At 39.5% G+C, this 17,834-nt stretch overlaps 1 protein-coding gene across 6 annotated transcripts in view; it reads left to right on the top strand.

The window, feature by feature from the left end:
• ELOVL5 (ELOVL fatty acid elongase 5) overlaps positions 1–17,834 on the top strand; it is an 80,656-nt gene that overhangs the window by 48,435 nt on the left and 14,387 nt on the right. For 3 of the 6 annotated variants that reach the window (XM_004044216.5, XM_055391112.2, XM_055391111.2), the window contains exons 2-4: positions 3,589–3,654; positions 7,338–7,525; positions 11,360–11,440. In XM_004044216.5, coding sequence (XP_004044264.1) covers positions 3,597–3,654; positions 7,338–7,525; positions 11,360–11,440 — 327 coding nt within the window. In that variant the 5' untranslated portion in view covers positions 3,589–3,596. The remainder of the gene's footprint in view (positions 1–3,588; positions 3,655–7,337; positions 7,526–11,359; positions 11,441–17,834) is intronic. The other 3 variants (XM_004044213.5, XM_055391113.2, XM_019029519.4) reach the window with 1 other exon arrangement.

Genomic DNA, 17,834 nt, shown 5'->3' with positions numbered 1-17,834 from the left:
CTCTGAAAGATCTAATTAAAAAGTGAAATGATTGATTCCCTTATTTTTGTTAGACATATTCCTCCTGTTTGATCTCAGAATACTGTTGTTTGAATTTTGTTACAGCATGGTTTTGAACATATATTCAGCTTATATTCATATCATCATTCTACTGTCTGCTCATTTGCAAACTGGATTTTGTTTTTGCTTTACTATATCTGGATCCTTTTCCCCATTATGAATGTCTCATTTTTTCTAGGTCACCAGGTATGCTCCTTTATGTTTATCCCTATTTTGGCAATCCTTTGTATTAATATACAGTAGGTGCTAGATATTTGTGTATTTAATTAGTACATTCCTTTTAGTTTTGTCTTTCATGTTTGGGTAATATCTGTTTCTGACAAGTTCCTCTCCTGATATATTATCAACTCCCCCCCCCCCCGCCTTGCCCCCACCTTCTCTTGCTGTCTCTCTAGGGGTGTGTTAGGGCTTACAAGTGGACATTGTGGGTTGTCAGAATGATTGGAGCTCACTGATGGCATTTAGTGGACAGGGACCAAGGACAATTAATGATCCACAATGCACAGGACATTGATTGTTTCCACTGTAATGCCAGCAGTGCCCCTGCTGAGAAGCAGAGACAGCCGTGGGTGGTTGACAGTTTTCATCATGGAGCCAGTCCTGTGGCAGACATACATTCAGAAACATCTATTGGGGGCTTCCTACATGCCAGACACTGCTCTAAGGGCCTTATTTATATTACCTTATTTAATCTTCTTAAAGGCAGTTACTTTGGTCTTTTCCCCATTTTTCAGAAAGATTAAATAACTTGTCCAAGGTCACATTGCTAATAAGTGAAAAAAAATGGGGGTTTCAAACCCTAGTTTCTTATAATCTAGCAAAAGTCCGTTCATGCTTAATACCTGATTATTGTACATTTAATGTGACCCATAAGTAAGTAAGTTAATATTACCCATTAGGTAATAGAATCTAGGTTTTAAAATGCCTTGGAGGAAGGTGTCTGTCCCCAGTGAGCAGCTTGTCCATCAGTTATTCAGTCCATTAGTCATAGCCTTTATGACCTCGTTCCTCCTTATTTCCTTTCATTTGGCTGTTTGGGATGCAGCCTAGTGGGGAGCAGGGAACCCTGTGACTTCCATATACATGGCCCACCATACATCATAGATGAAATTAAATTGTGTTAGTGTGATTTCAGTGTCACAAAATCATGATGGTTGTCTTTCAAAACTTGGATTTTCTAGATGACTTTCAGTAGATGTTGAAAAAATAGACACAGCCAAATTGTCTTTTAGCCAGTGCTCTTCCTGAACCCACCTTGGGCAGAACTTTTAATAGCCTTTAATAGATAAAACATTTCTTATTTAACTGTGTTTTAAAGAGGAATTTTCTTTACGAAACATAAGGCTAAACCTATTCTCTTCAGCACCAGGATTTTCTAGAATTTCTTGTCTCTCCTGAAGTGGTTCAATCTAGGGCAGGAAAGTGGCTTAGGACCAAAATGGCCTTTCTTAGGAATATAGTACATTAGTACCCCCTCATCGTCAGGGAGTACATTCTAAGGCCCCTAGAATGGAAGCCTAAATCTGCAGATAGTACCAAACACTATATTATATATAGTGGGTTTTTTTCCTATGCATACATACCTATAATAAAGTGTACTTTATAAATTAGGCAAAGTAAGATTAACAACAATAACTAATAATTAAATCGAACAATTAAGTAAAATAAAAGTTATCTGAACATGAGCACTTCGATCCTGAGGCAGTTGATCTGATAACCCAGAAGGTTACAAAGTGACTCAAGGGTGAAGAAGTGTCTACGGTGAGGATACGCTGGACAAAGAGATGATTCCCATCCCAGGCAGGATGGAGTGGGACTGCGTATCACGCTACTCAGAACCGTGTGCAATCTACAACTTATGAATTGTTTATTTCTGGAATTTCCCACCTCGTATTTTCAGACTGTGGTTGATTTCAGGTAATTGAAATCTCAGAAAGCAAAACTGTGGATTAAGAGGGGACTACTGTATGTTAAAATCTTAATTGTTGGATTGCAGAAGTGACCTTGTGCTAAGGTTGTATAACTATTGAGGGGCAAAGGTGGCTGACCTGGTTATTGGCAGATGGGTATGGGGAGCTGGTGCCTTCGGGGACCTGGTGCCTTCGTTTCCAGCCATGAATTGGTGTCAGCAGCCTCCCCAATCCCCCTTGGGCAGGAAAGCCGTCAGGACAGAACCCTGTTAACTACTTTGAAAGTGTCATTGACGGCTCCTCTTATCTCTATGTCCCATCTCATCTGGATTGACTTAATTGTAACTATTACAACCATTAGATGATTTCGTGGATAAAGTAGTTTATCTTAAAATTAGCCAGAGAATACATAACGCTTCAGTGTGGCAAGCCAAGGAAGAGAAGTATTGCTAAATGATTAACAGCTTAGTTAATAAAATCAGTTCTGCCTTTGCCCTTGGATGTTATAATATTGATGATTATTCCTGTAAGAAGAATGGCCAGGAAAGTTGGAAAATCTAGTCAGTATGCATATGAAAAGTTGATTAGCTACCCTCTAAATGTAAATCTTAAATTGGGGAAGGTAGGGAGCTATAGAATCTTAGAAGATGGAGGTAAATCTTTAACTGGTATCTCAAGATGTTTTATTAAGTGAAAATAAGCAAGTAATATATACACACTTCTATATATAATAGTGTTTTTTTAGTTTTTTTAACTGTGATCCCCACAGTAAGAATATATTTTACATCACAGCTAAGTACATTATACTTATAAATATGATATAATAAAACTAAAGTTTTATAAAACTATATTCATTCTCACTGAGAGCAAAGCATTCTGATTCTCTATTATGATCAATTATTATTTTTAATGCTAAGTTGACATGATCATCTACTAAAGGTAGATTTCACCCACAATTGTGAAAACATCCATTTAGCATGACCTCTTTGTGCTCAAAAGAGGAGAAATCTCTGGAAGTATATTGAAGAAATGTTACCATTAGGTTCCTTGTGATGCGTGGCTTGGGGATTGCGGTTGAGGGAAGTAATGAGATTTTTGCCCCTTTTTTTAATTTTTAATACTTGAATTTTTTTTACTGTAAATATGAAGTACTGTAAAATAATAATTGATAAAAGTAACAAGCGGAAAAAACTGTCTTGTCACTGTGGCATTCTGTTCCCTGATACGGCTCTTCCTTGTCTTACCTCAAGTCCTCAGTTGTTGCCCAGACAGGATCTCTTCCTGTCTGCCACCTCTCATTCCAGTTAGTTCCACTTTTTTCCCCACTGAGATTTCAGCTTCACGGAAAGAGTTTTTATGGAACTGAGAAAAGAAGTTCAGAAAACTGGCACTTCATTTATAAAGTGAACTCACAGAATTGTGTCTTTCCTTTTGATCTTCAAGTTAGATCTAGCACAGAAGTCACTTCTGTGAATTAAAAAAATTCTTTTAACCTAAGGAACTGAACTTAACCTTGTCTGTAGCATATTCTTTGAAAAGAATTTATTCTTTTATGAAAAAATACTGTATAAAAAACATTTTGAGTAGAGATTAATCAGTATCTTTTTTTTCTTAATAGGTTTTCAAATGGAACATTTTGATGCATCACTTAGTACCTATTTCAAGGCATTGCTAGGCCCCCGAGGTAAGGTGGTTTTTGGTTTTGCTTACCTTCTGCAGCATCACTCCCTGCCTATAGTCACTTGTAAATATTGCATGAGGAGATAGTAGAAGATGTTAGCATTTTCTATGATAAGTCTAAAACTTTATCCTGGATAATAAGGAATTTGGAGAAGTCTCTGACAGAGACACCTGCTGTGGGTGGTCCTCCGTTGACTTTAACTGGAGTTTAAAAATATGCTGTAAATCTTGTAGCCTGAGAATACTATAGATTTCACCATTATCAGTGGCATTTTTTTCTCAATTCTTGGCAGTCTTTAAGAAAAACTAGTTTCCAAAATGCAGTGTTGCAATAGGAGTTTAAAACTTTTCCCCTTTTACAATTTTAAGGGCTTTTTAAGGTCTTTTCGTTTTGTATCATGTTAACTCACTGGTAAATATGCACCTGAACCTTACTTGCTGTATCTTTTAGAAAGTAAATCAGCTCCATATTGCCTTCTTTTGATGTCATCTGTAAAAGTCTTTTAAAGTCTTTTTCTATAAAGAACTTCTTAGGCTCACAGAAAAACTAGAAATGGCTTTTAAACAGACAAAAAGAATCTCAGTTTCTCATGATTTTTAAAATACAAAAGAAATAACAAAAGGACTTAGTCTATTAGCATGGCAGAGATGAAATAATAGGTTTCATGTCACCTATGATAATAGTGATAATAGTGAAGGCGTGGAGAAAGAGTACAACCTCTCTGAAAGGCTGTTTTGCCTTCTGTTGGAATTAAAATGCACATGCCCTTTTACCTAGCCATTCTACTCCTAATACTTTATCCTGTGGCTAGCCTTGATTAGTTATGCAATGATACATATCAGGATGCTCATTACAGCATTGTTTTTCAAGGAATCATCTGGATGCCTGTCAGTAGGGGAGAGGTTCTATAAATTAGTGTATGGCCCATTGAAAAGAACAAAAAAGAATAAGTTAGATCCATCTGTATGTGCTTGGGTTGGGATAGTGCCTTACTTTAGCTGTAAGGGACAAAAAATCCAACTCTAAATGGCTAAAATAATAATAATTATTATTAGCTTGCATTACCAGGTGGAGCAATTCCATAGTTATTTCAGGGACTGTATGATGTAACCAAGGATCCTTGTTCTTGTCATTTTCTACTTTGCCACTCCCAGGTATCAGCAGCACTGTCCTCAGAATGGGTCCCCCACTTCACACAGTTGTAGGATGGCTACAGCAGCTCCAAGCAGCACATTCAGAGGAAGAAGAAAAAATGTTTCATTTGTGTGGTTTTAAGCATAAGGAAGTTGTTTCCCAGAGCTCTTTGCCAGCTGTCATCCCTCAAAACTCACTGGCCACAATTGCTTCACATGCCCGTGCCTGAACCAGCCACCAGAGAGGGGGTTAGGACCACCACAGATTGACTAGATCCTAAGGATTCTCTTCCTAGGGCTGGAGTTCGGGTCAGGTGCCCGGGAAGCACTGTGTGGTGTGGGAGGATGAATATGTGCCAATTTGGAAAGATGAATATTTGTGGGAAAATGAATAAAGCAAAGTGTAAATCAGAGGTTTAAGTTAAAAAAAAAGAGGGAGATTTGTGTGTATTTATTGTTTGTGATATATATGTTCATACAAAATAACAGTCTGATGTTAGTTGCTAAGTGGGAACTGGTTTTCTTAAAATTGACAGCCAAGGCCCAAAGCTGAGAACAAAAGGTGTTAAGCATCCCCTTAAAGTCCCTGGGGCCAGCCATTTCCCTGAATGACTTCTAAGCACAACCAGTTCTGCTGGACTGACAGTAACACCCTCCATGACCATAGCATAACTAGTGGGGATGGTGTGGAGGGCATGTCCCTCTGAAGCCAAAGCAAGCCAGCCATGAGAGAAATGCTGGGAAAGTTTAGTGTGTACAGTGCAAGAAAGGAATACTGACTGACAGTTCCCCACGTGGACATATGCTTTATTGAGCCTGTTCTAGTTCTGTGAAATCAAGGTGAAAACGACTGGAGAGAGTAGCAAGATGGTCCAGTCTGGGAGGGGTCAAAGAAAGGGCAGAGCCGGGTGTGGTGGCTCACTCCTGTAATCCCAGTACTTTGGGAGGCCAAGGCAGGTGGGTCCCCTGAGGTCAGGAGTTCGAGACCAGCCTGACCAATATGGTGAAACCCGGTCTCTACTAAAATTACAAAAATTAGCGGGGTGTGGTGGTGTGTGCCTATAGTCCCAGCTACTCTGGAGGCTAAGGCAGGAGAATCGCTTGGACCCTAGAGGCAGAGGTTGCAGTGAGGCAAGATCACGCCACTGCACTTCAGCCTGGGCGACAGAGTGAGACTCCGTCTCAGAATAAATAAATAAATGAATAATAAAAAAATTAAATGGCAGAGGCTGTCCTCCCAACTGCTGCTTCTCTGAAGACGCAGTAGGTGAATGCTGCATGTGCCTCAAGTTCTGGAGTTGTGAGCCTTGGCGGGTAGTTAAGATTGAGGAGCCACAGGTTTTCGGGGAACATCATAGCAGGGTTCAAAGGGGAGCATGCTTTTCAGAGGTAGCTTCCTGGGGTTTAGCCAGAGTATGAAGCTGAATCTTTCAGGGGACACATAACACTTAGGGGCTCTGGCTGCCGAGGAGTTTCCCGCCATCCAAGAAGAGGTTGTCAGTTTGCTGCTGGCGGCTGACCTGTTTCCCTCTCCCTCCTCCCTGCCTAAGAAAAGGAATAGGGGCAGGAGAGGCCCTTCCTATACCAGTATCTCCTCTGGATCCGCCTAGGTCTTCGCTCTCATGCTACTACTCCTCAGTTTGTTAAATACTGCCTTTTAAATAGGCATTTATCTGATCATTGGTGCTTCACCTTCATGTTTTGTTTTGTTTTTATTTTCATTTTTGAGATGGAGTCTCACTCTGTTGCCCAGGCTGGGGTGCAGTGGTACGATCTCAGCTCACTGCAGCCTCTGCCTCCCAATTTCAAGCGATTCTCCCACCTCAGCCTCCCAAGTAGCTGGGATTACAGGTGTGCAGCACCATGCCTGGCCAATTTTTATATTTTTAGTAGAGATAGTGTTTTGCCATGTTGGCCAGGCTGGTCTTGAACTCCTGACTTCAGGTGATCCACCCGCCTTGGCATCCCAAAGTGCTGGGATTACAGGCATGAGCCACCACACCCAGCCCTTGTTTTGTTTTTAAATCATTGTCCTCTCTGCTGTTGACCATTACACTCATAGCAAAGGCTGCTTTTCTAATTAGTGCCAGTTTCACTAACCTGGCTAAGCAGCACGTTTTCTGAGTCTGCATGTGCTGGCCACACTTGCCGACTGACACACAGCTGAGATGGAGGACTTCAGAGTTCAATGACTGCCATTTCTTGGGTTTTATCACCCTGTGTGTAATCTGGTATACCTGGTTAATAAATCCAATTAATGGGAAATGTAGCCTTCTCCTTGTTTTCTTCTTAAGTTCTTTGGAAAGAATATTCTTATTATTATTTTACTTAGCAAAAATCATGAATAATACATTGTTATTCAGAGCATGTAACAAGGAGCTTCACCTTGTTTGATATGTATTGAAAATCCATGCCTCCTCTCCTGATTGCTTTATTGGAATTAAGAACATGAATACCAGGTGACTTTTATATCATCATGGTTAGAGAAATTTTTTCAACGTTTGAAAAGTTGTGAATGTTTTTATATATCATTAATTTTTTTTAATTTTTCAGATACTAGAGTAAAAGGATGGTTTCTTCTGGACAATTATATACCCACATTTATCTGCTCTGTCATATATTTACTAATTGTATGGCTGGGACCAAAATACATGAGGAATAAACAGCCATTCTCTTGCCGGGGGATTTTAGTGGTGTATAACCTTGGACTCACACTGCTGTCTCTGTATATGTTCTGTGAGGTAAGTCAAAGGTTAACACAGTCTTCCTTTCACATAAATGCACTCATATTGCTGTCCTAAATTGTATTCCTAAATGAGGAAAGGTGGCCGCTTGGGGTGTAGAGACAACTGGGCAAGCAAGTATCTTAATGCGTTTTGAGTGTGTTTTAAAATCAATTTTTCAAAATGTCAGAGTTGTTTGTACAAGTATGCCTTCTAGAATATCTAAAATAGAAGCTTTTGTTATTGATTCTTCTATTATGTTTCGTATGATATTCAAAATTAAAGTATTTTCAGAAATACTCTCATGCAAGCAAAATACAGAGTGGAAAATGAACAAAATGTGAAAAACACATGTGAAAGCATTTTATTATTAAGCATCTAATAAGTGCCTGCTTCTTGTTTAAAGGTAGGGGAGGAAGGAAGTGGGTGGTACTTGTGTTTGGTATGTTTTGTGGCACATCACCCTCTCTGATTGGATAACTTGTCAAATCTCAGTTGTTTTTTAAAAGCTAAGAGGAGTGTGACTGGTGAGATCTGCATTTAGGTTTTGAATTGTCTGTCTGAGTTCAGGCCCAGTTATTTTATATCACTGCAATGTTGAAAATCACATTTGATGATATCAAAGGCAAATGTTATAGCTTAAAAATGAAAGAAAAATCAGAATCAACCCTTCTCTTCTCCCTATTTTGAAGGGGTAACACTACAGCCTTTAAAGCTAAAAGGGGGAGGAAAGCTTCCCTCTGGTGGTAAGCAGTTTGTGTACATTTTTCCAGGAAAGCCTACACACTTTTCTTTCTTACAGCACAAACCTATTTCTAACTCTTCTGGAGAATTAAGCCCTGGATAAAACAAACATTTAGGCACTCCTGTATAGGTTTTCAGTGTTTCATTTTGGTTTTAGTTCTTCAAGGAGTAGTAAAGAAGAAGGTAGAGGTGGGAGGAAGAGGAGAGATAGAAACATGAATCTTAAAATTAGTGTTCAGGGGTCAAAATGAATTCTCCATCAGCCTCAGGCCATGATGGTGTCTCCCTGTCCACGTGTGGTGGTGTGCAGGAGTGTGGGCGTGTGCAGGCATATTTGATTATCAGAGGTGTTGCAGCTGTGGGATATCTGTGTCTTGTTCTCCCATGTATGTTTCATAAGCCAAGGTACAGATATTCTGACTAGAATGGTAGATGCTCCTAGCATTACTATTATGCTTGACATGCCAAGAAATGCCTACAACTCTTTTTGCTTTTTTGTCTGTCCTGTTCTAGAATGAAGTCAGTTTAATTAGCCTCCAAGATGGAGAGTTCAGGACTGGAGCCAGGGGAAGTGCACAGGAGTGACTCCTGGCCCCAGCACTATGCACATTTCTGTGTTCAAGGGACAAAACCACAGCAAGCTGTCAGGTTTCTGAGTGAACTGCTTACTTTTCCATAATTGATAGATAATACAGCCATGTCTTTAAGAGAACTCTTACAGAGTTTGTTATTATACATGGCAATATTAATAGAGAAAAATATTTCATGTGATTTTTAGAGAACTTAAGCATTTACCTTAAATGTTTCTTAAGCCCTAGAAATATAGCTATAATTTCATTATTTATCCTCTCTTAAACAGATGATTCCCTGGTAAAGAGGAGAAGAAAAACACTGTATAAAGTACAGCTGTGTGCATCTGAGTGGATGTGGGGGGTTCTGAACACATTGTAATAGAAGGTACAGATTTTCCTCTGATAGCTTGGTGAGAAGAGAAGACTTTGAGCAGTGACTAAGCACTGAATACAGAAATTTAAGAAATATACAGAATAGGGAAACTACATTTTTAACTCACAGTTTAGAGTACATAGAGAGGTAATAGACAAAGAGGCAATGTTTCCTTAAATTAAATCAAGTTTACAAAAAGCTATCCAGGTCAGATATACCCAAGTTGAAAATAAGCCCTAGTGCTCCAAGTTGATGGTATTCACATTTGGTTTTTGTCCGAGTTTTCTCCTGTACATATGTAAAACCCATCAATAATTCCATTGTCATGTGTCCTTTTTCAAACTTCAAATATCATTTTAGCTACACGTTTTTCTGTTTGTTTGTTTTGAGACAGAATTTCACTCTTGTCGCCCAGGCTGGAGTGCAGTGGCGCCATCTCGGCTCACTGCAACCTCCGCTTCCCAGGTTCAAGCGATTCTCTTGCCTCAGTCTCCCTAGTAGCTGGAACTACAGGCATGTGCCACCACTCCTGTCTAATTTTTTGTGTTTTTAGTAGAGACAGGGTTTCACCATGTTGGCCAGGCTGGTCTTGAACTCCTGACCTCAGGTGATCCACCTGCCTTGGCCTCCCAAAGTGCAGGGATTACAGGCGTGAGCCACTGCACCCGGCCATTTTTCTTTTTATACTTAGCATTTCTACTCCATTGAATGCTAAGACACAGAAGAGCAGTCATGGAGTTTTACAATGGAATGAACTGAGGAGATCATGAAGCCCCATGGGGCCCCTCATTTTAGAGAAATGTCCCAGGAGTTAGAGCCATTTTTCTGTGGTCACACACCTGTAATGGTCATTATTTTAGTTTTTATTTACCTTCCTGCTTATCTGCATATTTGGGGCTGTAAAGAATTTTTTAAATAAGTAGTCTTTGGTATTTTTGTTTATTTAATTCTTTGGCATAAATTCACAGCTGCTTTAGCAAGTTCTAGATTAATAAAAATAAAATTAACTGTCACTTAAAGGAGACAGGAAGAAACGGGGTTTTTTTGTTTGTTTGAAACAGAGTCTCACTCTGTTGCCCAGGCTGGAGTGCAGTGGTGCTCACTGCTTCTCGCCTCCTGGGCTCAAGTGATCTCCCGCCTCAACCTCCCAAGTGGCTGGGACTACAGGAGCATGCCACCACGTCTAGCTAATTTTTGTATTTTTCGTAAAGACAAGGTTTCATCATGTTGTCCAGGCTAGTCTTGAACTCTTAGGCTCAAGCAATCCACCCACCTCTGCCTCCCAAAGTGCTGGGATTACAGACATGAGCCACTACATCTGGCCAATAGGAAGAAGTCTTGAAAGAAGGGAGACGATCAGAAGGAAATGAAAGGAAGTCACTGAAACTTTAAATTTACTAGAAGGAAAATAACTAAATCCCAGTTTTAAAACTGTGAAACCAAGTTTAAAATGTAGAAGGAATATAGACTTGCTCATAGTTTGTGTACTTGGTAGAAACAAAATTAAAAGGAGAGAAGAGGTATTACTTCTATATCTCATTAACTTTAGTGTTTATTTCCAGGAAAAAGGTCATAGATCCCTGATTTGGAGCATATTTGAATTAGTGGTATGTTTTAATTTGAAAGTATTGGACTTTATAGCAATCCTTTTTGCTTTTGCTTATTAGGGGTTGTCTAATATCACAGTCCATGGTGAAGACTCGGAAATGAAATTCCAGGTTATAGAAGAGAAACAACTTAGTTTGCATTAGTTACTTAGCTTTGTAAAACGATGCCCTTACAGCAAACTTAAAAATCTTGTGCGCCTTTTAGCCACCCGAGATTCAGGGCATTTGTCCTCTGAAGAGAAGCCTGATTTTTTGCACTATCCATGTGTCTTTTCTCTTGTCTCCAGTCCCAAAATTGAGAACCTCTTCATACATGGTGCCAAACGATGGCTTTCCCTCACTGCCTTATCTACCTGGTTGGATCAGGTTTCCCCTGACCCACCCAGTGAGCTATCAAAGCCACTTTTAACTCCTTTGTTAGAGTGTTACAGGTGGTTTCCCTCTTAGGCAGCTGCTCTGTCCTCATGTGAAGCCATTTAATGTGTCTACTCTTCTCCTGCTGTGCCTCTGACCTCTTAGACCCTAAGCAGGGAGGATCTAATTGTGTTTGTTACAGTCCAAAAGGGAGCAACCACGTCGATCTGCCTGTGCCTCACGAACTGATCCTTCGACTCAGCAGCAGCTGCCAGAAAACAGGGTCAGTGTTGCGCTTTGCACATGGCTTTGAATTCCCCAGGAACACTGTGTTGAAAGGATAGCTGGCTCCTTTCCTCAGAAGGAGGCACTCTGGCCTTTCTTAGCTGATCTGTTATCCGCAGCTCTACTCAAACCCCAGCAACACCAGGCTCTTTCATTCTTCTGGGCTCTACCCCTTAAAACTCCCACTTCTGCCTGGCAGTCTCCCTCTCACTTTTGAGGACTGTGTGGAAGGATCCAATTCCTCTGTGAAGCCATGAGCGTACTAAGGAAGAGGACTCAACTCTAGAGAGTAAATTTTTTTTTCTCCCAGCCTCTTTGGCTATCCCATTGTTCCCACGGACTATGATGCATTCCTTTCAAAGTACTCTCATGATGTGCCCCTTAGCATCCCATCCTTGCCCCACTGACACTCACTGGCTTAGGCTAGAATGAAACAGTGTTTTCCCCACCTTCTTCATCCCACTGTTACTATACCTGATTACTCCACCAAATGGATCCTGAGTGTTAGAATACAAAAATAAGCAAATGTCGGAACCACATTTTCAAGTTATTTGGTAGTCAAAGATAAATCATGGGTTACAGACAAGATTATTTTTTGAGTATCTGTGTATGTTTCCTCCCTTGCAGTTAGAACTATATGTTGTGAATAGTGTGAGAGAATGCGCGTTAAAATATTCAGAACATTTAAAATGTAATTTTGAAAAAAAAAATTTGTAATTTTGAAAAAGCTGGATGGATGCATCTGGCTTGGCATAAATCCAAACTTATCTTTCTTCCCCTTTTCAATTTTTATTTTAAATTGTAATTTTGGAACTATTTGAAAATATTTAAAATAAAATTATATAGATGATATCTGTGCACCTAACAAATGCTTGATTTTTGTTTGTTTAAATAAGAAAACATTACAAAAATGCATCTAAAGTACAGTCCCTTTGCAGACTTCTTCGGAAGTTTGTACAGTTTTTCTCTGGATGTATTTTTACTACATATGTATGTATACATGACAATACATAGTACGTTCTAAGATAGTTTTTAAAAACCATACGTGAATGGTATACTAATTAAACTCTTTTTCAAATAGATTTTTTTCAGTCAGTATATTTTTGACCAATTCATCTTGAGTCGTATAGATGTAATTCATTAATTATAATTATGTTAATTATAGTTAATTAGAAATTCATTTTAGCTGCTTTGTATTATTTCAGTGTTGGAATTTATTACACCATTTTATAAGTGTTTCTTTGGATGAATATGTATGTTGTTAGATTGTTTTTTGTTGTTGTTTTTTTGCGACAGAGTCCAGCTCTGTTACCCGGGCTGGAGTTCAGTGGCACAATCATACCTCACCCACTGCAGCCTAGAACGCCTGGCCTTAAGCGATCCTCCCACCTCAGCCTCCTGAGTAGCTGGGACTACAGGCATGTGCCACCATGCCTGGCTAATTTTTTTATTTTTGGTAGAAACATTGTCTCACGGTGTTGCCTGGACTGATCTCAAACTCCTGGACTCAAAGTGATCCTCCCACATCAGCCTCCCAAAGTGCTAGGATTACAGGTGTGAGCCACTGTGCCCAGCTATGTGGGTTTTTGCAAGTTGTTCAATTAACAGTGTGCCAAGAATCTTCTTAGACATATCTCCTTATGCAAATATGGTAAGTTTTTTGACCAGATAAATGCATAGGGGTTTAATGACTGAATCCGACAGTCTCTTGTCTTTAATGGGGAAATTTAATTCATTTTCATTTAGCATGTTAATAGTTATTTTATACCTCAGATATTTCAGCATTAGTTGCAGATCACTGCAATAAAATGAGTATTGCAATAAAGTAAGTCATACCATTTTTGGTTTCCCAGTGCATATAAAAGTTATGTTTACATTATAGTCTATTAAGTGTGCAATCACATTAAATCTTAAAAAAAACAGTAGACATACCTAAATTTAAAAATGCTGGCCAGGCACAGTGGTGTACACCTGTAATCCTAGCACTTTGAGAGGCCGAGGTGGGAGAATTGCTTGAGGCCAGGAGTTTGAGACCAGCCTGGGCAACATAGCAAGATCCTCTCTCTACAAAAAATTTTATAACTAGCCTGGCATGGCTCGAGCTTGTTGTCCTAGCTACTTGGGAGGCCGAGGTGGGAGGATGGCTTGTGCCCAGGAGCTCAAGGTTCCAGTGAGCTATGACCACACCACTGCACTCCAGCCTGGGTGACAGAGTAAAACCCTATTTATAAGAAAAAAAAGATAAATTAAAAATAAAAATGCTCCCAGGTGCAGTGGTATGTGCTACAGTTTAGTGTAGCCGTGTTCGTCAGTGATCTTAGTTAAATCTTCCAGATAACTGGCTGCAGCTTCTATAGCAGCACTTGCTGCTACACCTTGCCCTTTTGTGTTATGGAGATGACTTCTTCCCTTAAACCTTATGAGCTATCCTCTGCTATTTTCAAGCTTTTCTTCTGCAGCTTCATCACCTCTCCCAGGCTTCACAGAATTGAAGTGAGTTAGTGGCTTGCTCTGGATTAGATTTTGGCTTAAGGGAATGTTATGGCTGGTTTGATCTTCTACCTAGACCACTCAAACTTTCAGCAATAAGGCTACTAATGCTTTCTCATCATTTTTATGTTCATATGAGTAGCACTTTTAATTTCCTTCAGTAACTTTTCCTTTGCATTCACAACGTGGCTAACCTGGTACGAGAGGCCCAGCTTTCGTCCTGTCTCAGCTTTCCACCTGCCTTCCTCACTAAGCTTAATCATTTCTAGCTTTTGATGTAAAGTGAGAGACATGCTACTCTTCCTTTCACTTCAGCACTTAGAGGCCATTGTAGGATTATTAACCCAATTTCAATATTGTTGTATCTCAGGAAATAAGGAGGCCAGAGAAGAAAGAGATGGTTAGGGGGAACAGCAAGTCTGTGGAGCAGCTAAAATACAGACAATATTTGTTGAGTTTGCTGTCTTATATAGGTGTGGTTCATGGCACCTCAAAACAATTACAATGGTAACATCAAAGTTCAGTAACCACACACAGATCGCCACAACAGATATAATAATAGTGAAAAAATTTGAAATATTTTGAGAAATATTTTATAATTGTGAGAATTACAAAAATGTGACACAGTAACACATAGTGAACACGTGCTGTTGTAAAAATGGTACCAATAGAGTTGCTTAATGCAGAGTTGCCACAGACCTCAGTTAAGAAAACCTGTAATATATACAAAGTGCAATAAAGCAAAGATGAGGTATGCCTGTACTTTCTGTCACCTTTTTTGTGTATATATGTTTTCTTTGGCCTTCTTTTCTCCTTTACTGCTTTGTAGAATTTTTGTAACCATTATTTTTTATTGTACTTATTCAAAAGTTATTTATTCTGTTAAGTGATTACCCATAGGTGTTTACCATGCATTTTTAACTTATGACAGTTTCAGTTGAGTCAGTATTTCTATTCTCCTAAACAATACCAGGGACCTTAGAGGATTCTAGCTCTGACCCCTCATCTTTCATGTTACTGTTGTCAGGAGTTATTTCTTCGTTTTTTTTTTTTTTTTTTTTTAAAAAAGATGGTCTTGCTCTGTTGCCCAGGCTGAAGTGCAGTGACATGGTCATAGCTCATTGTAACCTCAAACTCCTGGGCACAAGTGATCTTCCTGCCTCAGCCTCCCAGGCAGCTGGGACTGCAGGAGCATGCCACTGTGCCCAGCTAATATTTTTATTTTTTGTAGAGATAGAGTCTCACTTTGTTGCCCAAGCTGGTCTCAAATTCCTGGGCTCTGGCAGTCCTCCCACCCTGGCCTCCCAAAGCACTAGGATTACAGGCATGAGCCACCACATCTGGCCTCACTTTTTTTTTTTTTTAAGGTCCTAAATAATCACCATTATTGCCATCAGTGTTTACTGGTTTTCTTTGCCCTGTGAAATTTATTCTTTCCTTTTTGATTCAATTTTTTTCCTAAGTAGTTCTTTCTATGAAGGGCAATATCTTAGTCTGAGTGTCATGTTATTTGCCTTTACACTTGAATAATATTTTATCAAGGCATAGAATTCTAGATTAACAGTTATTTTTCCTCAGCACTTTGAAGATTTATTCCGGAGAAGTCTGCTGTGGTCCCACTTTTGCTCATTTGTAGGGTAATCTTTTTTCTTTCTAGGCACTTTGAAAATTTTGCATTCTTCCATTCACTCCTACTTCCTTCATTTGTTTTTAATCTGTTTCATCCATCTATTGTGTTTTTAGTTTAAATGGCTATGTATCTTTTACTTCTGAAAGTTCACTGCTTGCTCTTTTTTTATTCCGTAACATGGAAGTATTGTCCCCCCCAGTGATATAGATTAGATGACAGTGATCTCCAAATTTAACCATTTGCTGTGATGCCTTTTTAAGTATTCTATTAAAAGTTTGCTTACAGATATATCTGTGAGGTAATGCCTCTGGGAAAATTATTGTCTGTGTTAAATTTCTTTACCTCCTAAAACAGAAATAAAGGTTTGCCTAGTGTTCTGTGTAAGCATCCCAAACTAGTATTGTTGGGGGTCATCTCAGGTAAACATGCCTTTTCCACATAAAGATTTTGGAAGGAGTTGAATTTAAGCTGACTTCTCTTTTTCTAAAGAATAATTTGTTGTGGGGACCTCACATTATAGGTAAGAATTGATTGTGTTGGAGTTTCTGCTGTGTTTTATACCACATTTCTACCTGTGTTTATAGTGAGAGTTGGTTCTGCTTTTGTTCAGTTTGCCACGTTGCTAGAACCAGAAGTCAGTTTTTTTTCCTTTGAATTTCTTTTGAAAATTTGTGATGCTTTTTTATTGGAAAGATGAAAGAAGTTGAGCATTTGGTGACTGAATGCTTTGTTTGTGCTTTCTAACCTCTGTAATTGTGGGCTGTGAAAGCATCTCCCCAGGCTCTGGGTTTGAAGGCCATCTGATGGAACCACAGAGCAGTTGCTTTGGAAACATAATATTCTAAACTGTCTCGTTGTTTTTCTTTCCCTTCAGGCTTTCCTAAAATAGATACGTTATTGTGGGAAAATAGGATTTGGAAAAACACTTAAGCAACCTGGCAATTGATTATTGAATTTTATTTGAAAAATTACTTTGTTTACCAAAATACTTTGAAAAGGCTATTTGCTGTTCTTTTTCCCATTTAGCAGAGGTATAGAGCAGTTGAAACATCTGGTGAAATTAGTACTTACAAGAAATGCCTGATCATTGCCTAAAATACTTTTCACTCTTAGTTTCCTTAGAACTAAAATTCCTTGCTGAGAAAGAAACTTCTCTCAGGGCCTGAAAGGAAACAGTTAGTTGTCCCTAGTGTATCTGACACTGCCCTGAGAGAATGCCTCATGGTAGGGAAAATGGAGAGAAGGATGCAGCTCAAACATCCTTCATTCCTCACCCACACCCGGGGAGGGGAAGGGAATACTTTCTACAGAGAGGAAGCCTTCTGGTTTGTCCAGAGCCAGGCCTCACTCCTCTAAACTTGCCCCTGCAACACCTGGAGAGCTTGGCTCTGCAGCTGGTGTAGCTAGGAGCACATCACTCTACAGATCCTCAACTAAAGTGGACTTAACTCTGCAAAGCAGGCGTCAGTGGGTAGGCTGGAGACCTTCCTTTAAATGACACAAATTATACTTTGGCTGGGACATCCAGCACCACCTTAGCCCTAGTTGGAAGCAAAAGTACTTAACATTTGCCTAAGATCATAGCAAAGACAGATAGTGCCTACCTTATGTCAGGTATTGGGCTAACTAATCTAATGCTTATTGCACTCTTACCATCTGCTTTCTACAGAGGGAAAGTTCTGGGAGGCCTGAACAGGGAGAACTGCTAGCATAAGAGGGCAGGGCTTGAGGATTCAGGGAAAATGCCAGACATACCTGTTTCAGTTTGGATTGAGGACAGGCTGTTTCTTTGTGCTTTGTTTTAAAGACTTCTCAAGTGTACAGAACCTGTCTTTTTTAACTTAGCCAGGAGTGTTACGTTCAGCTATAACCCAGGGGTGTTCCTGTTCACAAGGAGAAGGAAAAAAAAAAAAAAACACCTGTGGAGGTCATGGGTGTGAAATTATCTTAATGGGCATCCTTATGCTCTGGACATGAAAGATGTGAAATTTAAAAACCACATGCTTTGACCTGGCATTCCCTAATAGCACTGCGAAAATTGGCCAACTAAACCCTAGAGGAAATAGGTACTTTCAGTTTTGAGTAGTTCATGGTTAATTTTAAACCAAACATCTGCGGAAGAAAAAGATGCAGCTAAAGGTCTGCTTTTCCACAGAATTCTTCATGGACAGAGTATCCCTACCATGTTCTTACTAAGAATTCAAAAACAGATGAAGAAGGGCAAAGATGCTTGGAACTGCTGTTTGAGGTGCATTTGGACTGAGAGTCAGGA

Source organism: Gorilla gorilla, chromosome 5 (assembly GCF_029281585.2).
Source record: "Gorilla gorilla gorilla isolate KB3781 chromosome 5, NHGRI_mGorGor1-v2.1_pri, whole genome shotgun sequence".
In the NCBI taxonomy this organism is placed as follows: domain Eukaryota; kingdom Metazoa; phylum Chordata; class Mammalia; order Primates; family Hominidae; genus Gorilla; species Gorilla gorilla.
This window is presented reverse-complemented; position numbering and strand designations above follow the sequence as displayed.